Genomic DNA, 22,351 nt, shown 5'->3' on the forward strand with positions numbered 1-22,351 from the left:
CTTTGTTTCTTTTAGGTGACTCCCGTGGGCCTCCGAACCATCACATAGGTCCCATGTCAGAGAGGCGGCATGACCAGAGCAGTGGCCCTGAACATGGTCCTGAGAGGGGGCCTTTCCGGGGCGGCCAGGACTGCAGGGGCCCCCCAGACAGGCGTGGCCCTCATCCCGAGTTTCCTGATGACTTCAGCAGACCAGATGATTTCCATCCTGACAAGCGCTTTGGCCACCGGTTACGTGAATTTGAGGGGAGAGGAGGACCTTTAGCACAAGAAGAGAAGTGGAGGCGAGGGGGTCCTGGGCCTCCATTTCCTCCTGATCATAGGGACTTCAGTGAGGGAGACGGCCGGGGTGCTGCTCGAGGACCCCCAGGGGCATGGGAAGGCCGCAGACCTGGAGATGAAAGATTCCCCCGGGATCCTGAGGACCCACGTTTTCGAGGGCGCAGAGAAGAAAGGTGGGATGGGTACTTTCTGGATTCATTTCATCTTCCTTGGAGTTTCTTACCTGTTTTAGCACAAAGGTCTTCCCCTTATTACTGAAGAGAGAGTACTGCATTGATTACTAGCCCTGTTCTCTTAGGTTTTACATTTACAATTATGCTTTTTAACCTTTATGTGGCTTTTTTGTATTTTCACTTTAGTAGTCTTTTTTCTCATGTTTTGATGAGAATGATGAAATGTGAGACAGATAATGTAGATTGGAGACAAAGGAATTTTTAAGTAGACACAGTTTTTGCATAATTGCCTGAAGATTTTAACAAAGTAAGAACAAACTGAAAAATAATCTGCGATTCTGAAGAAATAAATGAGGTCGAAGTCAGGCTTGAACTGTCAGCTTGCTTGGGGTGAAGAAAAGAAATAACTAATGATGAGAATTGAATGTTTATTATGTGCCAGATGCTGCTACCTCATTTAATTCTTTGACTAATTTGTGAGATAATTTCAGCATTTTATAGGTAAAGGATGAAACTGATAATCTGAGAGGGTTCATGACTTGCTAAATCACATATTGCTGAAGACTCCTTCCCTCTGCAAATTGTTCCTGGCCCCTTTTGCTCCTAGCTCCTTAGTAGACCATCCCATGTCTCTTCCCATCACATTTTTCACTGCTGATAATGGGTTATTGAGCTAAGTTTTGGTAGTCCCCATGATTAGTAGATGTGTTGGAAAATAAGAGCAGTAAAAAAGGCTAGGAAGAGAAATAGCAGGACCTAAGGAAAGTGGCTGTCAGGGTTTTTATTTTTTTTTGTAGATATATTAAAGGCTTCCCAGTTTTTCTAAGGGCCTTTCTTAGTGATAGTCAGTCTCTCTTTATAATGGGTTTTTATGAGGCAGAAGCCTCATTTTCAGTGGTTTTTGCATTACCATCACTTTATATGCCTTTTCAGCAATTTCTACGTTAAAATTCAGTGACATTGTTTACATTCTTCAAGTTGTATAACGTTCTCACTATCCTTTTGTAATAATTTCACCACCATTAATATAAGCTCAGGCCCACTAAGCAAAGATTCCCCCTTTTCCCCTCCTTCCCATCCTGGTAACCACTAATAAGCTTTGGTTCTGTGTATATATTTTTTGTCTTATATAAATAAGATCATACAGTATTTGCCCTTGTGCGACTAACTTCACTCAGCATGATGTTTTTGAAGTTCATCCATGTTGTGGCATACATCTGTACTTCATTTCTTTTTATCACTAAGTAGCATTCCATTGTATATGTACCACATTTTGTTTACCCATTTCTTTGGTACTTAGTGCCACTCTGACAGGAATATACCACAAATGGTATGGCTCAAACCAGGAGTTTATCCTCTTACAATTTTGGAGGTTAGAAGTCCGAGTTCCAGGTGCCAGTCTCTAGGGGCTATGGATGAAAGCCCCTTGACCTTGGGGTTCAGCTCTGCCTCTTGCTCCCAGCCCACTGAAGCTACAGGTATCTCTTCACTCAGGCAGCAAGGCTGACAAACCCATGGTCGACAAGTGAAAAGGCACAGTCCCAATATTACGAAACCACGTGGCAGGCCATTAATTCAAGTCCATTAAAAGTCCTAAGATCAGCAGGGCAACATGGCAGGCTGCTGACCAACAACTTGGCTACATGCAGGGTTCAAGCGTGCCATCAACTGGAGACCTTCCTCAAAGTTGCTTCTTATATATGGGAAGTAGTCCACAACCCTCCTCCAGTAGAGTCTACCATTGAGTTAATTACCAGTCTCACCATAGGGGAATAACTACATCCAGCTGCCCAGCTGCTTAACCAGGCCCAGCCAAGTTGATGCACAGCCTTAACTACCACACCATTTATCTGTTGATGGACATTTAGATTGTTTCCACCTTTTTGGCTGTTGTGAAAAGTGTTGCAGTGAATGCTGGTGTACAAGTTTCCATTTATGTTCCTCCTTTCACATAGTCTGATTATATATCTAAGGATTGGGATTTCTGGGTCATATGTTCTGTGCTCAACTTTTTGAGAAACCACCAAACTCTTTTTCTCAGTGGTGGTACCATTCACATTCCCACCAGCAATTGATGAAGGGTCTAGTTTCTCCATATCCTCACTGACATTTGTTGTTTTCCATTGTTTGGTCATTTGCATTGTAATAGGGGTGAGATGGTATCATTGTAGTTTTTATCTGCAACTCCTTAATGGCTAATGACGTTGAGTATCTTACTATGTGTTCATTGGCCATTCGAATATCATCTTTGGATAACTGTCTGCTTAGATTTTTTGCCCATTTTTTTGATTGAGTTGTTTATGTTTTTATTGTTAAGTTGTAAAAGTTTTTAAAAAATATATTTTGGATATTAGAACCTTATTGAATATATGGTTCCCAAAATTTTCCCTCAATCTATGTTGTCTTTTTACTTTGTTAGTAAAGTCCTTTGATGAACAAAATTATGAGGTACCATTTATCTGTATTATCTTTTGTTACTTTTGTTATTATATCTGATAACCCATCATTAAAAATGAGGCCCTACAGCCCCACTCCTGTATTTTCTTCCAAGAATTTTATGGTTTTAATTTTCACATTTAGGTTCTTAATCCATTTTGAATTGTTATTTTGTGCATGGTGTGAGGCTTGAATCCTGATTCACTCTTCTGCATGTAGAAATCCAATTTCAGCACTGTTAATTGAAGTACTTCTTTTTTACCCCCATTGAATGGATTTGTTATTGACTTTTTGAGCCTCTGCATCCTGTGCAAAATTTGGAATTTCATTGTGCTTAATTTGTATTGTATTTCATCCATTAGTGACAGACTTGCAGCCTAGGTGTGGCCACAGGATGAAGGCACGCTGGCTTCTTGCTTCTGCTCAAATGTGCCAGCTGTGCTTCTGCTCTCCTGTTACAGCTTGATCCTTTGCTCTGCTTTAGTTTTCTTCATAGCACTTCACCTTACTTGATATTAAGTAGAATATTGATTTCTTTGTTGCCTGTGTTTCCTGCAGGGTGGTAAATTTCATGAGAGCAAGGGCTTTACTTATGTACCTTTGTATCCTCCAGACTGAGAGCAGAAATGGCTGGCACACTTTATTTGGACAGGCACTATTTGTTGAATAAATGAGTTGTATTAAGTGGAGAGAGATATTAATTAAAGAGGCTAGATTCATTAGAAGTCATTTTCTAATTAAGGCAAATTAGATTCTCTGTATATCTTTGTAACTATGGTCATCATCTAATGGGTACTTTGTATAGATAGTCATATAAGAAGAGTCCTACAGTGTTTTTGGATTCCTCCTTGAGCCTATCTGGGGAGAGTGTGCACTCTGTAACACTCTTCCCACCTCTCCTCCTCTTCTTGGCTAAGACCACTGTCACTGCTGATTGTTACTTCAGCTGGTGTCCTTGACATAACCGCTTGACTTGAGGACAGCATGATTTGGTCAGGTTACCTCAGGACCAAAAGAGTTATTAAAAAGATGGGTGGAGTAGAAAAAAGAATGCTGTTTGTTTTTACAGTAAAATGCCAAGTAATAAATGTAGGAGGAGTGATAGAAAATCATGTTAATTTTAAGTAACCTATGTGAAAATTTATTCAGGCAAGGACCATCAATGGTTGCTAAAACAACTAAGTGAAAGGTTGTAGGAAAACAGGCTGTTCTTTGGTGCCAGAGTCTTGCCCCATAGATTACTAAGAGCAAAGGAAAAAGTGCCTTTGCAATGATGAATCTCACCACAACACGACTTTTACATCACCAGCATTACTGAGCATTACTGAAGTCCTCATGTACTCACATACCTCTAAGTCCATACTTAGGGGAAAGCAGCATTCTTTCATTTGTTTATTTAATTATCTGCAGTAAGATTTTGCTTGCATGCGATATAAATGATATTGTTCGATAATTTCCGCATTCTGTGGGATCACCTTTCTTTGAAATGGGTACAAATATGGATCTCTTCCAGCCAGTTGGCCAGGTAGCTGTCTTCCAAATCTCTTGGCATAACTGAGTGAGTGCCTCCAGTGGGGCATCTGTTTTTTGAAACATCTCAATAGCATTGGTTTTTGATCATATGCCACCTCCTGAAATGGATGAAAATCGACCAGTTCTTTTTGGTACAGTGATTCTGTTTATTTCTTCCATCTTCTTTCGATGCTTCCTGTATCATTCAATATTTTGCCCATAGAATCTTTCAGTATTGCAACTTGAGGCTTAATTTTTTTCCTCAGTTCTTCCAGCTTAAGAAATGCTGAGTATGTTCTTCCTTTTTGGTTTTCTAACTCCAAGTCTTTGCACATTTCATTATAGTAATTGGTTTTGTCTGTTTGAGTTGCTCTTTGAAATTTTCTGTTCAGCTCTTTTATCTTGTCAGTTCTTCCATTTGCTTTGGCTACTCTCTGCTCAAGGGCAAGTTTCAAAGTCTCTTCTGTCATCCATTTTGGTCTTTTCTTTATTTCTCGTCTTTTTAATGACCTTGCTTTCTTCATGGATGATGTTCCTGGTGTCATCCCATAATTCTGTTTCTTGGTCGTTGGTGTTCAACGCATCTAATCTATTCTTTGGATGGTCTCTAAATTCAGGAGAGATATATTCCAGGTCATATTTTGGCTCTTGTGGACTTGTTTTAATTGTCTTTAACTTCAAGTTGATCTTGCATATGAGCAGTTGATGGTCTGTTCCACAATCAGCTCCTGGCCTTGTTTTGGCTGAAGATATTGAGCTTTTCCATTGCCTCTTACCATAGATGTGGTCATTCTGATTCGTGTGTATTCCATCTGGCAAAGTCCATGTGTATAGCTGCCATTTGTGTTGTTGAAAAAAAGGTATTTGCAATGAATAAAGTCATTGGTCTTGCAAAATTCTACCATGTGAGTTCCAGAATTATTTCTGTCACTGAGGCCAAATTTTCCAACTCCTGGTGAATCTTCTTCATTTCCAACTTTTGCATTCCAGTCACCAATGATAATTAACACATCTGGATTGCATGTTTGGTCAATTTCAGACGCCATTCCTCTTCAAATTGTCATTCCTGGCATAGTAGACCATACGGTTGTCTGATTCAAATGGCCAAAACCAGTCCACTTCAGCTCACTGATTCCTAGGATATCAATCTTTATGCATTCCATTTCATTTCTGACAACTTCCAGTTTTCCTAGATTCATACTTTGTACATTCCATGTTCTTATTATTAATAGATGTTTGCAGCTGTTTCTCCTCAATTTGAGTTGTGTCATGTAGGCAAATGGAGGTGTTAAAAGCTTTACTTTATGCATATCAGTAAGGTTGGTTCTACTCTGATGATGCAACACTTTCTCAGTCCTATTTTGAGAGCCTTCCAACCTAAGTGGTTTGTTGTCCTGCACTGTATCAGACAGTGTTTCTGGGCTATTCATATAGTTGCCTAGTAATGTAACTGACAGTGTTTCTCTGCTATTCATAAGGTTTTCCCTGGCCTATTTTTTGAGAAATGGATGGCCTCTTCCTTCTTCCTGGTCTTTCTCAGTCTGCAGGCTGTGCTGAAACCTGTGCACCGTGTGCAACCCCACTGGCATTTGACACATCAGTGGCACAGCCTCAAGCCTCACAGCAACACACCAGCAGAGCATGACAGACTGACAGACAAGTTTGTTTTCCTTAGCTGTTCAAAACCTCTCCACCCTCCCCTTACCAGGATCCCTGCTGTTTGCTCATCCTGTCTTGGATGCCCTGGCTTTCCTTTCCTTCCCCTTTGCTTTTCCTGCTGCTTAGGGTTTGGGGCCTGGGTCCCTTCCCTTACATGGATTCCTCTGCCACTTGCTCGCTCTGGCCTGGACGCCCTGGCTTTCCTTTCTTTTCTTCTCCATTTTTCCTACCACTTGGGGGTTGGGGCCTGGGTCCCTCCCCTTACCTGGATGCCTCTGCTGCTTCCTTGCTGTGTCCTGGACACTCTGGATTTCCTTTTCTTTCTCCTCCACTTTTCCTAGGGCTGGGAGTGGGGGGAGGCAGAAGGGAGGACGATAAAAAGAATAATTTAAAAATAAAACCAGAACTGTGGGGAGCAGGGCACAGCACCCAGGCTCTGCCAGGGTGCAGACTAGAATGGAATCCCTGCAGGTGAAGAAAGTGGGTGGAGGTGGGAGGATGGCCACATCCCTGTTCACCAAGAAGGTGTTGGGCACAAGAGTAACAAGGGGAATATCCATCTCTCCAGTTGTTAGTCTACAATGATGCCTGTGCTGTCCTTGGTAGGTGGAGCCCATTCACAGTTCATGGTCCGAGCAAGAATGCCACTGGCATACACTCAAAACGGTTGCGCTGGCTGCTTACAAACCTCCAAAATGACTGCACCCTCAAGACAGACACCAGTAATCCACAGTCCACTTGTCTGCTTTGTTGCTCTTTTCTCTTCTGGTTGTTTGCCACCAATGCCGTCCTTGCCCATGGAGCCTTGGTGAGCAGAGCCGATTGTTAGGTTGCTTTCAGGAAATATTCAAAGTGGCTGTGCCCTCAGGACAGCCAGCAGTCCACAGCTCCATTTGTCTCCTTACTCATTGTTTCATTCAGGTTCTTCTACTAGGTGGTATTAAATTCACTTCTTTATCCTTCCCTTCAGAGCTCAGGGTTCCAGGATTGTCTTCTGTGTTGGTTTCAATTGGTTTCTTGTACAGGGTCTGTGTAGCTTGTCTGCCTATTTCTCCATTTGCCGGAACCCATGAGCAGCATTCTTCTCACAGATATTTTACTTAAGGAAACAATTGCATATATTCAAATTGTGTGATATTCTGTAAAGCAGCTGGCTGGACCCTTTAAAAATATTAAGGCTATAGACATTGATGTACAGGTGTATAGGTGGGTGGACAGGTTGAATGATCAGGTTAAGTCTAGTCAGGGAGTGATGTGCCCATGGCCATGTTATGGTTGGCAGATGATGTTTTTATAAGCGTATTTCTATGTTCTGAAAGAATATCCAGGTATATAGTATAGCTGACAAGGGACAAGGATGTGGTGACTTCTTGGCCACAACCAGCTACCCGGAGGGAGCAAGTAGTTGGACCTGAGGGCTCAGCACCATGGTCACTGGGGACATCAAGCTCAGTTGGCCTAACATACTATACAAAAACATTGTTCCACATCCTATGTTGGTGAGTATCGACTGGGATATTAAAAGCTTGCAAGCTGCCATCAAGATGCAACGATGGGTCTCTCCTCATGCAGCGCAAAGAAGAATGAAGGAAACCAAAGACACGTGGAAATATTTAGTCCAAGGGACTGGTCCATCATACAATCCTCAGCCTATATGAACATGAGACCAGAAGAACTAGATGGTGTCCATCTATTACTGTCCACCATTTAGGGGGGATTGGTGTAAGAAAGAAATCCTGTAGAGGGGATAACAATGTGGAACAAAACTCAAAATCATGAAAAATGATCAGGTTTGCTCATCTGATAGAGCGTGGTGAGACCCCTGAAACTATGGCCCCTAGATACCCTTCAGGTCTGGAATTGAACTCACTCCTGTGGCTTCCAGCCAAATTATAGAGAAGTATATGGGCTGAACATTTACATTAGGTAAATAACACTATTTGTAGTGATCAATCATGGGAGAACAGAAGCACAGTGTATACACAGGGATACAGCTTGGAGGGTGGGAGTGCATGGGCTTGAAGGACACAGGAAAGGGGTAACTACGGGGAGGAAGTGGGAAGAGAGCTGTTACATTGTGGGGAATTGCAGTCACTGTCATGAGACAAAATGTGTATGAACTGTTGTATAGAAAATGAATTCGCTCTGTAAACTTTCAATCAAATCACAATAAAAATGAAAAATATTAAAAAAAGAAAAATATTAAGACCATGAGAGACAAAATATAGGAGAGGATGGGTATTATTCTACATTAAACAGACATGTCCACCTAAATAACAATATGTGACCCTATAAAGGACATTTTGGGGGGACAATTGGGAAAATTTCAATTGGGCTATATATGAAATAGAAGTGTACATTATTGAGAGTGTAATGGTATTGTGGTAATGTAGGAAAAAGTCCTTGATTTTAGAATAAACCTATTGAAGTACTTGGGGTGAAGCATCTTATTGTCTGTAGCTGATTTTTAGATGTTTCAAAATGTGTATTTGTAAATAGATAAAATAGAAGAGAAAGCAAATGTGCCTAAAGGTTAGGAATTGGTATGTCTAAAATAATCTACAAAGAATTAGTATATCTAGGTGGAGGATATATGGGTACTCATGGTAATATTCTTTCAAATTTAATGTAAGTTTGAATGTTTTTAAAATGTTGGAAGAAAAAAATCAAGTGAATGGAAACTCAAGAAAAAGTAGAAGGCCTGCCTGGGTAAGGGGAGGCCAGAGGCAGGGCATCTCATGCAGATTGGTTTGCTTCTTAGCTCTCTTGTGGCCCTTCCCGATTTTCGTGGTCTCTGTTGATATGCTTTTGCATTTTTCCCACCCTGCATGCCAATTCCTCTGCTTCATCTCAGGCTTTGGTTAAATAACCAGGTACTGATGCTACCTTACAGCCTCTTTGCTTCAAAAACACTTAATCAACTTGGTTTCCCTGTTTCAGAATTTGTGACAGAGAAGGTAAAGTTTCCCATCTGCCAGGGTATAGTTGCCAGTTACTGTCACTGCCCACCCTGCTCCAGGTAGCTGTGGGGTGGGGCCTCTGGAGAAATTCATTGCCTCTTAGACCTGCTCCTGAGGAAGGCCTGGAGACCGGGGTAGATGGCAGAGGAGGTACCTCTAAATGTGTCTAGTGTGATTGGCAGGAATAAGTCAGTTCCCCCCTTTTTTCTGATTATGTAAGTGATAAATGCTCACTATAAAAAATATATAGATGCTAACAGGGGAGATGGAGTCAGAGGCTCTGTTTCTGGTGGCTGATCTGGGGAAAGGGTGGCAGATGCCATATCAGGCTGTGAAGGTGGCAAGAAGTCCCTGAAACAACCCAAGAAGCAGACCAAGAAAATGGATGAGGAAGATAAGGCTTTCAGGCAGAAATAAAAAGAAGAGCAGAAGAAACTCAAGGGTCTAAAAGTGAAGGCTGCAGGGAAGGCACCCCTGGCCACAGGTGGAATTAGGAAATCTAGCAAAAAATAAGCTGTTCTTTGTGACCCTTGATTCCATTCCTGTTTAAACATCTGTATTCCCTGCTATAACATCTGTTGTGACTTATAGTTAGAATGAAGTGTTGTCTTGGAGCCTGTTAAACATTTAAGAATAAACTTTTGTGAAAAAAGATAAAAAACAACCAAAATATAGATTCTGGTGAAAAGTGGTAAAGGGAGCTGTGGCACAGAGGAGTTAATACTTGCTGAATTCAGATCTCAGTTAACACTTATTGTGTGTCCTTAAACAAGTGACTTAACCTGTCTGTGCCTTGGTTTACTCATTGGTAGAAAAGAATTAATAATAGTCTCGGGTACATATGGTGGTGATGAAGATGACATGAAATGAAGTGTTAACATGTAAAGCACTAGGCATAATATTAGCACCTAGGAAATGTTCATAAAAGCCTAAAGAAAATTAAGGTAACTACCACATTCTCGTACCTCTAATACTGGAATTGTAAAATTATAATTTTTCAAATATACAATTTTATTTTGTTTTTCTCCTATTTAACATCACATCTCACTTTTCTCATATCATTAAGCCCCTTTAAATACAAGCCTATTATGCCATTTTCCTTTACAGCTTCAGAAGAGGAGCCCTCCCGAGACATGAGAGCCGTGCTCCCCCCAGAGGAAGAGATGGGTTTCCTGGTCCTGAAGACTTTGGTCCAGAAGAGAATTTTGATGCTTCTGATGAAGCAGCCCGAGGAAGAGATCTCAGAGGTCGAGGTCGGGGTACACCACGAGGTGAGAATATGTTGGGGATACCTGGTCTGTGAAGGACAGGAGCAGCAGAGCTTGGTTGTTATGAACATGCTGGAAACAGTCTGTGAGTGCAATATTATTTGTTCCTCTGTGCAGGAGGAAGAAAGGGCTTACTTCCCACACCTGATGAGTTCCCTCGTTTTGAAGGAGGACGTAAACCAGACTCCTGGGATGGAAATAGAGAGCCAGGTAAGGAAGAGTTGGTTCCAGAATATAATCCACAAAGTATGGTCTAAGGGACCCTCATGGGACCAGAACCCCTTCTAGGGGTCCACGTGATTCTCTCTTTTCCTACTTCCATCTCCGTGAGAGGCTAGATTTTCTTCATACACATCAACCGAAACATTTTTTCGCCAGTAGATTGCATGCAGAAGGTGGATATTCCAACTTTCTTCTATTAAGCCAGGTATTAGAGAGATTACTCTAAATATAAAACAGTGCTATAATTTTCACTAAACTATTTTTGTTTTGGAGCTTTGGTAGCATAGTGCCTAAAGGCACTTGACTGCTAACCAGAAGGCTGATGGTTCAAATCTACCAGCCACTCCTTGGAAGGAAGATGGGGCAATCTACTTCCGTAGTGATACTGCCTCAGAAACTCAAGGAGGGGTCTCTGTGAGTCAAGTCCGACTCGACGACACATAACAACAACAACACTTTTGTTTTGGAAAATGTAGTTAAAGAATTTAAAATTTTCTCTGTTTTAATTGCTCAAACTCACTGCTGTCTGGTTGGTCCCGACTCATAGTGATCTCTCCTTTGGTTTCTGAGGCGGTATCTCTATGGAAATAGATTGCCCAATCTTCCTTCCAAAGAGTGGCTGGTGGGTTTGAACCACCAGCCTTCTGGGTAGTAGTCAAATGCCTTAGGCGCTAGGCCACCAGAGCTCCCATTTTAATTGCTAGTATGGTAAATATTAGTAGATACAACTCTCATAAATGAAATCTCATTGAGGTCCTCAGTCAATTTTAAAGGTGCAAAGCTATCCTGAGAATAAGATGTTCTATAGACTCTCACCTTATCCGCCTCCTCCTATTTTAGGAGATATGTTAATTTTTATGGAAAACAAGCCTGGTGATCGACTTCCAAAATAATATCAGCTATTGAAAACACTGGAGCACAATTCTACTCTGATACACAGATAGCCACCATGATTTAGAATTGTCTCAACAGCAACTGGTTTGGTTTGGTTATTTTCCAATCTTGAAACTTTTTATGCATTCTTCCCCCCCCCCCTTTTTTTTTTAATTGTGATTTGGGTGAAAATTTACAAAGCGAATTCACTTTCCATACAGCAGCTCACATACACTTTGTCTCATGACATTGACTACGATTTACCCCAATGCAACAGCTCCCCTCCCTCTTCCTCCCGACAGTCACCTTTTCCCTGTGTCCATCCCTCCATGCACTCTTGCCCCCTGAGCTGTCTCCCTCTGCATAAATAGCCCTTCTTTCTCCCATGATTGTTCTCTCCTGTGAGTGTATGTACGTCAGGTAAATGTTCAACTCATATGCCTGTCTTTTGTTTGTCTGGAAGCCACAGGTGTGGGTTCAATTCCAGACCTAAAGGGCAGCTCGGGGCCATAGTCTCAGTGGTTCCACTGGGCTCTATCAGACCAGCAAGCCTGGTCCCCCCCCCTTTTTTTTCCAAATGATTTTGAGTTTTGTTCCACATTGTTCTCCCTCTCTATCCAGGATCTCCTACATCCCTTCCAAGTGGATGACAGTGGTAGCTGGGCACCATCTAGTTCTTCTGGTCTCATAGTCATATAGGCTGTGGATCGCATAATGTACCAGTCGTTAGGACTAATTGCTTCCATAAATCTTTCCATAAATCATTCTTCTTTGCTCTGGACAAGGAGCGACCCATCGTTGCATGTAGATGGCTGCTTGGAAGCTTTTAAGATCTACCAGTCACCAAAGCAGGAGGTAGAACAATGTTTTGTGTAGTATGTTATGCTAATTGATCTTGATGTCCCCTGTGACTATGGTCCTGGGCCCACCAGTTCAACTACTCGGTCCTTCTGGGTAGCTGGCTGTGAAACTTTTTATGCATTCTTAAATGCAATTTATTGAAATATAATTTATGTATAGTGAAATACACAAAACTAAAGTGACATGGATCAATTTATTTATTTATTTTTTGCAGTGTTCCCTCCCTTCCTGTCATACCCCTGACAACCAACAAAGAAAGTTTCCCTCCATATATAAACCTTTCTTTGACCCTCCACAGCAATGAACTAATACTTTATTTGTCCTTCTGTGATTGACTTATTTCACTCAGCATAATGTCCTCCAAGTTCATCCATATTATGTGGTATTTTGCAGACTCTGCCTTCTTCTTTAGTGCTGCATAGCATTCCATTGTGTGTATGTACCATAGTTTGGTCATTGACTCTTCCACCGATGGGCACTTAGGTTGTTTCCGTCTTTTTGCTATTTGCTATTGTAAATAGTGCTGCAATGAACATGGGTGTACATATATCTGTTCCTGTCTTGGCTCTCACTTCTCTAGGATATATACCTAGATTGGTGGGTCAAATGGTATCGCCAATTCCAGCTTTCTAAGGAATCGCCATATTGCTTTCCACAGTGGTTGTGTCACTTCACAGCCCCACCAGCAGTGTATGAGAGTCCCAATCTCTCCACATCCCCACCAGCATTTGTTATTTTCTGTCTTGTTGAACCTTGCCATCAGTGCTGGGCTGAGATGTTATCTCATTGTTGCTTTGATTTATATCTCTCTGATGGCCAATGATCGTGAGCATCTCTTCATGTATTAACTGGCCACCTGAATATCCTCCTTGGTGAAGTGTCTATTCACATCCTCTGCCCATTTTTCAGTTGGATCGTTAATACTTTGCTGTTGAAGCATTGGAGTTTTCTATAAATCTTAGAGATAAGTCCCTTGTCAGATGTGTAATTATTAGCAAATATGAATTTATTGCTGTCATTTTCGTTATGTGCTTCTTCGTGGTGTTGATTTCTTGGTTCCATATAATTTTCTGTGCTGAGCTCTTTTTGTTTATGAATCATGTTATCACTTCCTTTGTTGCTGTTGTTTTAGTATTTGGTAAATATTTGTGCTGGCCCTCTTTTTTATTTTATTTTGATGTGAAGGTTTATCATTTTTCTTTGAGGTTACCCTGTGATTTATAGTTTTCTTCCCAAGTGTAGAACAGTCCGTTCTGTCTTGTAGTTGTCTTGACTTCCCTACCATCTAGAAGTTCTGTAACGACACAGATTTTCTTCCCTCTTTTTGGTTTGTAGTTGTCCTCATTTGTAGGTTGGTGTCTCTGGTTCCCTATTGACAATCTTGTAGGCTTATTTACTTTGGATACTTCCATAGCTGTGTTGGTTTCTGGGTTATGTTATCATGTGTGATAATGGTCAGTTGTTGTGTGCTGTTGTTGCTTCTCTGTCCAAAGGGCTCCCTTTAGCATCTCTTGTAAGGTTGATCTGGTTTTAATAAATTCCTTGAATTTCTGCTTATCTGGAAATGTCCTAATTTCACCCTCATATTTGAGGGACAGTTTTGCTGGGTACCTAATTCTTGGTTGGAAATTTTTCTCTTTCAGGATTTTATATATACCTGTCTTCTTGCCTGCATGGCTTCTGCCGAGAAATCCAAGTTTAGTCTTACTGGTTGCCCCTTGTAGGTAACTTTTCATTTTTCTTGTGCTGCTTTCAGGATTCTTTCTTTGTCTTTGGTTTTGGTGAGTTTGATGATGATATGTCTTGATTTTCTTTTGGGTTCTATCCTGTTTGGGGTTTGTTGGACTTGAGTGGATATATTCTCATCTTTCATCATACCAGGAAATTTCTCTTCCAACAAATCTTTGACAGTTTTCTCTGTGGTTTTGTCTCTTCCTGTTCTGAAATTCCATTGACATGTACGTTAGTCCTTTTGATGGTATCCCACATGAACCTTAGGCTTTCTTCATTTTGTTTTGGTCTTTTTTCTGATTGATCCCTTTTCCAAAGAAGTATTGTGGTATTTACCTTAAATCTCACTAATTCTGTCTTCCATCGATTTAATTCCACTACTTTGCTCATTCAGTGTCTTACCTGTTTCTGAAAATTTAGTATTAATCTTCTGCGTTTCTGTGTGTAAATTTTCTATCATTTCTAATTTTTCATTTATTTTGTCATTTTGTTCTTGTATTGTCTTTCAATATTGTTCTAGGGTTTTCTCTGTGTTTTCCTTGATGAGTGTCTCAATCCTTTGAAGATACCTAAATATAATTATTTTGAATTCCTTATCAGGGAGTTCCAATGCTGCGTCTTCCTCAGGAATGTTTTGGGTCTGTATCTTGAGCCCTTGTTTCTCCTGCTTTATCTTGCTTCTTTGTGTGGACTGTGATGCTCTATTGTCTCCGATGCATTGTGATGTTTTTGTGTTTATATTTAATTGGTGATTATATGTTGGAGTGACTTGCCCACAATTTTCGTTTTCTTTGTATGTTATCTATGTAAGTAGGGTAGTGTGCTGTGCTCCTCTGTTTGCTAATGGACAGCACTTAACATACACTCACCACCTTTTTCCTTTCCTGTTGTCAGTCTCTCATATGTTCCCTCTGAGCTTAGCAAACAGAGTCTTTTTTTAGGTCCCTGGAATCTGAATGAGAATGCTGTTACTTTAAAATCCAAAAGGGCTGGCACTTGTAAAGATTCAAAATAGCTGCAACGTCGGACACTTTATATATCCAGGATGGCCACCGCTTGTAAACATTCAAAATGCTGCACCCTCAGACACTTTAAATATCCAAAATGGCTGCCATGTGTAAACAATCAAAATGCCTGCACCCTCTGGATGGTGGAAAGTCCATAGTTCAGGTTGCCTCCCTCTTGCTGTTTCCCTTCCTAGTCATAGGCCACCAGCACAATTGTCCCTTCAGCCCTTGGTGACCAGGGCTGATCTTTAGGTTAATTCTCAGGTACCAACACCACTTGGAAGTATTCAGGCTATTGGTCCTGTCAGAGTAGCTGACAGCCTGTAGCTCTGACCATCTCTGTATTCACTGTTTTCGTTCAGGTTTTTCCACTAGTTGGTGCCTAATCCACTTCTGTATAGTTCCTTTCAAAGTTCAGGGTTCTAGGATTATCTTCTGTATCTCTGTCAATTGGTTTCTGTTGTCTTTATTGAGGAGAGTCCGTGTTGCTTGTCTACCTATTCTTCTATCTTACTGGAAGTCTTCTTATGCATTCTTGATGTGACTTTAAACCAAAGGGCCTGGCCTTTAGTTGGTATTTCAGAAAATAATTTTCCTGCATGAATAAGTGTTGATTCTCAAGTCCTACTCATTCTCAACAGTGTAATTTCCACCTGCTTAAATATGGCAACTGTACTTTATACTGAAATTTAATATAATGAGGTTGTCAGATCCTTAGCCTCACAAATCCATGTTGTTCAGGTCCAGGTCATGAACATTTCCGGGATGCTCCCCGCCCAGATCATCCTTCTCATGATGGTCATTCCCCAGCCAGCAGAGAACGGTCCTCTTCTCTCCAAGGCATGGACATGGCATCACTGCCACCCCGAAAGCGCCCCTGGCATGATGGGCCAGGAACCTCTGAGCACAGAGAAATGGAAGCACCTGGTGGGCCTTCAGAGGATCGAGGCAGCAAAGGTAAGAGGCCAGTGATCAAAGTTCCAGCTGTTGTGTTTGCCAGAGTTTTGCCACAGGAGACTTCATCTGCAGGCCAGCCCCACCAGGTATATGCCTATTCCACCTCTCACCTAATAGGGTTGTTAGGATTCTTTTTCTATTCTACTCTCACAGGAGGAGCTCTGGTAGCATACTGTCTAAGGCGTTTGACTGCTAACAAGAAGGCTGGTGGTTCAAACCCACCAGCCACTCCTTGGAAGGAAGGTTGGGCAATCTACTTCCGTAGTGATAATGCCTTGGAAACCTAAGGAGAGGTTGCTATGAGTCGTGTTTGACTAGACGGCAGTGAGGTTTTTTTTTTGTATCCTCACAGGGTGTGAACTGTGGAAGAAGGGCATATTCCCAAATATGGCACAGATGCTGTGGTGTTTCACTTGGGTGACCAAAAGAGCTCAGCCCCTGTGCAAGTCTTCTTCACATCCTTCACGTGCTTCCAAGAGTCCCAGGTTCATTCACAGTTTCAATTCTCCTGTTTGTAGTGCCTCACTACTCTCCCTGCTGAGGTCATTTCCTGTGAGACTCCTGTTGCTTTCTATCAGTGGCTGCTCTGAAGCCCTTGAGGGTGTTCTCTCTCAGATTCTATATTGCTTTATAGCCTGGGTTCAGAAGTAACACTGTAGGCCATGCATTGCAAAGACCTCTGGGATTTTGATCTTGGAGGCATGCTCCCCAGAGGTGGTAGATTATTTCTACAGCTCGGTACTTTGGATCTTTATTTTGTAAGTGGGACTAACCTTTAGCCAGACCAGTAGCCACCAAATGCTAACTACAACTCAGTCTTAGGCTAGCCTAGGAAAGTTGTATGTTAGAAAGACTGCTCTTGTGCTCATCCCCCAGTTAACTGACTTAGCTTTTTATAGTCCTGCCATTAGAAACTTCTTATTTTTGGTCTTGACAGATGTTTGGTTCTTTATCAGAGCAAAACTCTCAGAAACTACCCTAATGTATCATCAGTAGATTTTCCTGTCCAGACATGCAGTTTGCTGCTGGTCACTGTGATAAAATTTTGGACTTTTGTGGGTACTCATGACACTACTGTAGGACTGTTGCCTGAGGATTTCTGGATAGTGTGGAAATGATGGGCTAGCAGACAACTTGCCTGCCCAGGCATCCTGAAGTGGAAGCTTCCTGAGAAGCTGATTTTTTTTGGTAGCTTTCCTATCTCTCTTCAGCACAATTGGTTTTAAATTCCATTAAAAATTTTAAGATAAAACAAAAGTTTACCATGGGAGACATGGCAAAATCATATCATTTCATGAGAAAGATTTTTTTTCAAATTGTGATTTGGGTTAAAGTTTACAGAGTAAATTTGTTTTCTGTTCAACAGTTAATACACGTTTTGTTTCATGACATTAATTGCAATACCCATGAGAGAAAAAAACTTAATATATGTTAGCAATGTTAGTTGTTGTTGTTGTTATGTGCCATCGAGTCAGCCCTGACTCATAGCAACCCCTCCTTGGGTTTCCGAGGCAGTATCACTACGGAAGTAGGATTGCCCAACCTTCCTTCCGAGGAGTGGCTGGTGGGTTTGAACCGCCAGCCTTCTGGTTAGCAGTCAAGTGCCTTAGCCACTATGCTACCAGAGCTCCCATGTTAGCAATACAGAATTTTATTATTTTTGTGTGTCTAAGATTGAAACAAAATTATCCCTAGGAAAAATAATCCACAAGGTAGTGGCACGGTCACCAGTAAATACTGATGCTGGTTGAAACAACTATAATTAACATTATCAACAGTTTGGAGATCTTAGTTGCTTCCAAGGAACCAAGAAATCCCTAGGTGGTATAAAAGTTTAATGTACTTGGCTGCTAACCGAAAGATTGGAACTTTGGATCCACCCAGAGTTGCCTTGCAAGAAAAAGCCTGGTGATCTACTTCTGAAAAACCAGCCATCAGAAACCCCATGGAGTACAGTTCTATTATGACACACATGGGGTCACCAGGAATCAACTTGATAGCAACTGGTCTGGTATAGTAGTTGCTTCCAAAGTCAATACTTCTCAAACTTTCCCTCAAAATAGCCCTGAGGTCAGAGGTATTCTGTTTTCCCATCCTCTCTGTCAGAGCCTTGGGGATTTGGGTCTATTTAGAGCTGAGAAGCATGGCCTCAAGCCAGCATGGGAATGAGGTGAGCTCAAAAGGAGCTCCATGGAGGATGAAGTCTAATCAGTCACCTGTAATCAGCTGGTTTCCAAGGCACATTTTTCAGTGCTCAGAAGGCCACTGCTACTGTCCTAAGAAACTTACTGTTTTAAGGAAAGATCTAGTGTACCATTGCCACCATAGAGTAATTGTTTGTACCATGAGGTATTGATAAACGTTGTCTATTACCAAGAAAATTACCTGTGAAATCAATGTTTCATTTCAGGCCGAGGGGGCCCAGGACCATCCCAGAGAGTGCCAAAATCCGGGCGTCCCAGCTCCTTGGATGGAGATCATCATGATGGGTACCACCGAGATGAACCTTTTGGGGGCTCTTCAGGCAGTGGTACCCCTTCTAGAGGGGGCAGGAGTGGGAGTAACTGGGGTAGAGGGAGTAACATGAACTCTGGCCCACCAAGGCGAGGATCTTCAAGGGGTGGTGGAAGGGGCCGGTAGAAATTGGGGCTGGGTACCGCTACACCTCTCTGGACAGTATTTAAGAACTTCTTGTGGCCTCACCAACACAAACAAAAGGAAGCCTGCACCATGGTATCCTTGAACTCTTTTCTGTGGTAACTGAATCCAAGAGTCCCTGATGAGGTCCTCAAGATTAAGAGACTGCTGCTGGTTATTTGTAGTAGCTGGCCTATTTTGTTCTGTCCACCCTCAGTGCTCTAACTTCTGCATTGTTTTGTGAAGATAAAAGCTGGAATTTTTTTTAGTGTCATGAGACATGGAGCACCTGTACAAATTTAGGTTTATGTCTCATTGGAAATTACTTCTATATGTACAGTTTGTCAGAGAAAAAAAATGTTGTTTTTGTATGAATACAGAATGTGATTTACGCAAGAATTAACAGAACGCAACTAGTCGTGTAGTGCTTACATTCAGGAAATACTTAGTGTCCACTGAACATGATCTGCTAAGTGGCATACACTATTGCTGAGAAATACTCACTTGATGGGAATCCCTAAGTTATCTAAACTCATTTTTGCTTTTACACACATTTTCATACGGTCATTCTATCACACTGTTTTTATTATAGAATAAGAAATGTGTTAAAACTACTCTGGCCTAGTTTGAAGTAAGTTCAAAGCCTTTGACATATGCTGGAAGATGGAAAATCCAAGTAGAAACTCTCTCTTGGGTGAATCTCCTACTGACCTCACCTTCGACTTTACTTTGTTTCTAATGAGAAGAGGAACTTGACTGAAGTCAGTTTTTGGTGACCATAAATAATTTCACAAATTACTTGAGTTGAAAAGGAATGTATCACAATATTACCAAATGTGGAAAATGGTTCAGTAATTTCTTTCCTATTTATACTAGAGATGTGGAATACAAATGTTTAAGGCAGAAGTCAGTTCTAACTTACATTATATGGGGAATTTCTGTCCATGACAGATTCCTTCAATTTTAAATAAATAATTTAGTTTTAAATAAATTTCCTTCTGTTTTAAATGAATTTAAATAAAATTTGGCCCAATTTAGATTGGAAACCAAAAGTCCAATTTGAGATAATCCATTGTATTTTCTGTACTAACCCTTTGTTTTCATGAGAAAGCTTTACTGTAGGTGCAGCCCTGTAGTCACCTCTAGTTTGTCATTGGACAGGCAAGTTTAGTGGTGCTGGAAGTCTTAATGGCTGCTTAAGAAAGGGATACTGACACAGATGTAAAATTATACATAAAGATCTCCCCAGTGGTTCTCTATCAATGTAAAAAAATGGTACACACAAACTTATTTCTGGGGAGCTCTGGTAGCATAGTGGCTAAGACACTTGCCTGCTAACCAGACGGCTGGCGGTGGAAACCCAAGGAGGGGTCACTATGAGTCAGGGCCGACTTGACGGCACATAACAACAACAACAACAACTTATTTCTGTAGAAAGACTGAGACCACACACACTGCTTTTTTGGGATGTCAGAACTTGGAGACTCCAAATGAATAATCTTTATTTTTCTTTGAAATTAAAAATGGCTTATATATCAGCACTGCACTGTAAAAACACTATTAGGAGGCTCAAGTTTGCTTTCTGTTTATGGGCTTTCTTTATTTGCCATCCACTGTTGTAGCTTAGGAGCTCTGGTGGCGTAGTGCCTAAGGCTGGCAGTTCAAACCCACCAGCCACTCCTCAAAAGGAAGACTAGGCAATCTACTTCTGTAGAGATACCACCTCAGAAACCCAAGGAAGGGTCAGTATGAGTTAGTTTTGACTTGACGGCAGTGAGTTTGGTTGTAGTTTAGAAACAAACAAACAAACCAAAAAACCCAAACTCACTGCTGTGGAGTCAGATCCAACTCATAGCCACCCCTCTTTGAGTTTCCTAGGTGATATCACTACACAAGTAGATGGCCCAATCTGCTTTCCAAGGAGTGGTTGGTGGGTTTAAACTCCAGCCTTCTGGTTAGCAGTCAAATGCCTTATACACTATGCCACCAGAGCTCCCAGAAAGGAGAAACAGTAAATTCTGAGAAGCTGAAAAGGGATCCAGCGACCCTGTCTAACTTAGGCTTCGCTTCCAGAGATTTAATGTGGCAAGAATTTTATTATCTTAACAGTTAGGGTTTAACTTTAAAAACATAGTACCTCAGTTAGCAAATCAGATCATATTTTGAGAACAAATTCAATTAGAGGAAAAAAACCAAACAAACCTGTTGTCTACATTATACATTTATTAAATACTTCTTGTTGTTGTTATATGCTGTCAAGTCGTACCCCACTCATAGCGACCCCTCCTTGGGTTTCCGAGACAGTATCACTACAGAAGTAGATTGTCCCGTCTTCTTTCCAAGGAGTGGCTGGTGGGTTTGAACCACCAGCCTTCTGGTTAGCAGTCAAGTGTCTTAGACACTATGCTACCAGAGCTCCCATTAGGATATTTATATACATATATGTGTATGTATATATGACATTTTAAACCATCAGTGTCGAAATACATATATAATGCTTTGAATTCTGAATTTTATAATGCTTAAATTCTTTAAAAGATGGGAATTTTTTTAAAGTGTGATTTAAAAAATGTAATAGCATCAACATAAAAATTCAATCTTAAGCCATGCAAACCATGACCATTCTAAGAACTACTAGAATGAAAATGTAACTTAAAAAAACCAAACTCACTGCTGTCTAGTTGATTCCGACTCATAGTGACTCCTCCTTAGGTTTTTGAGGTGGTATCTCTATGGAAGTAGATTGCCCAGTCATCCTTCCGAGGAGTGGCTGGTGGTTTGTACTGCCAACCTTCTGGTTAGCAGTCAATGCCTTAGGCACTACGCCAGCAGAGCTCCCATAAACGTAACTGCGGGACTAGAAAGATTTCCTTATTCCCAGACCTCTTACAGAGTATGTTAGTCTTGATAGAGCAGCCCGTGGCAATATTGAAAAATAAATCACTCTTTGAAACAGTGCATTTGCTCTTACAAGCACCCTCTTGAGGTAATGTAGCCCTGTTTACAGATACCAGGACAAGAGTTGTGTGGTGGGGTGGGGAGTAGCCTGCAACATTCTAGTAGATGTGGGTCACATCAGTCTTACTTTCTGGAACAGGGCTCACACTGCTGGACCTAGGAATCTAAGCATACACTGGAAGAGGCAGTGCTGCCTGACAGCACCCTGTTAAGGCAAACATTGGAACCTAGTCCCAGAAAACATCAATTATTTTCACAGTAAGCAAACCAATACACAGAAATGAAGCTCCTAACCATGCCTGAACCATGGGCTTATGGTTCAGGAGAGCTTTAAAAACTATTGAAGCCTGGATCATACCCCCAGACAGCATTTAAATGATCTGAGGTTTGGCTCCTCCAGTCCTCCAGTCGCTTAGATGTACAGTCAAGATTGAGAACCATTGGCATAGAATCCCCCACCCCACCCCACCCCGGTCATTCTCTGGGGCTTGGCCAGTTTGTCTAGGTGTAAAACTCCAATGGAGCCTGCCTGAAGTGGCTGGACTACATGCCTGGAAATTCTCACTTCTCCATTAGCCTATACAATAAATAAATGTGTTTATCTGTTGCTTTTGTGCTTGTAGGAACTGAATATAGTATGGCCTTAGGCTGCTTGAAAATTCAACTGTAAAATTTTATGTGGGCTAATGGTTCCCAGAATGTTTTACCTCATCTTCACTCAAACCATCTTAATGTAATTTATACTGCTTTAGCAATCAACATATCCTTAAGTTGACAACCAAAGCAAAACCAACCCCACTACCATCAAGACGATTC

The 22,351-nt window shown here is 41.3% G+C and overlaps 1 protein-coding gene across 1 annotated transcript in view; it reads left to right on the forward strand.

Moving 5' to 3' along the window:
• The window catches only part of WDR33 (WD repeat domain 33), a 106,715-nt gene extending 88,135 nt beyond the window's left edge, over positions 1–18,580 (forward strand). Inside the window, exons 17-21 of the mRNA XM_007957846.1 lie at positions 16–454; positions 10,129–10,292; positions 10,407–10,499; positions 15,725–15,940; positions 18,351–18,580. Of these exons, the coding sequence (XP_007956037.1) occupies positions 16–454; positions 10,129–10,292; positions 10,407–10,499; positions 15,725–15,940; positions 18,351–18,580 (1,142 nt within the window). The remainder of the gene's footprint in view (positions 1–15; positions 455–10,128; positions 10,293–10,406; positions 10,500–15,724; positions 15,941–18,350) is intronic.
• Positions 18,581–22,351: the final 3,771 nt, after the last annotated feature.

Source organism: Orycteropus afer, unplaced genomic scaffold (assembly GCF_000298275.1).
Source record: "Orycteropus afer afer isolate SDZICR_OR568_19922 unplaced genomic scaffold, OryAfe1.0 scaffold00809, whole genome shotgun sequence".
Classification (NCBI taxonomy): Eukaryota; Metazoa; Chordata; class Mammalia; order Tubulidentata; family Orycteropodidae; genus Orycteropus; species Orycteropus afer.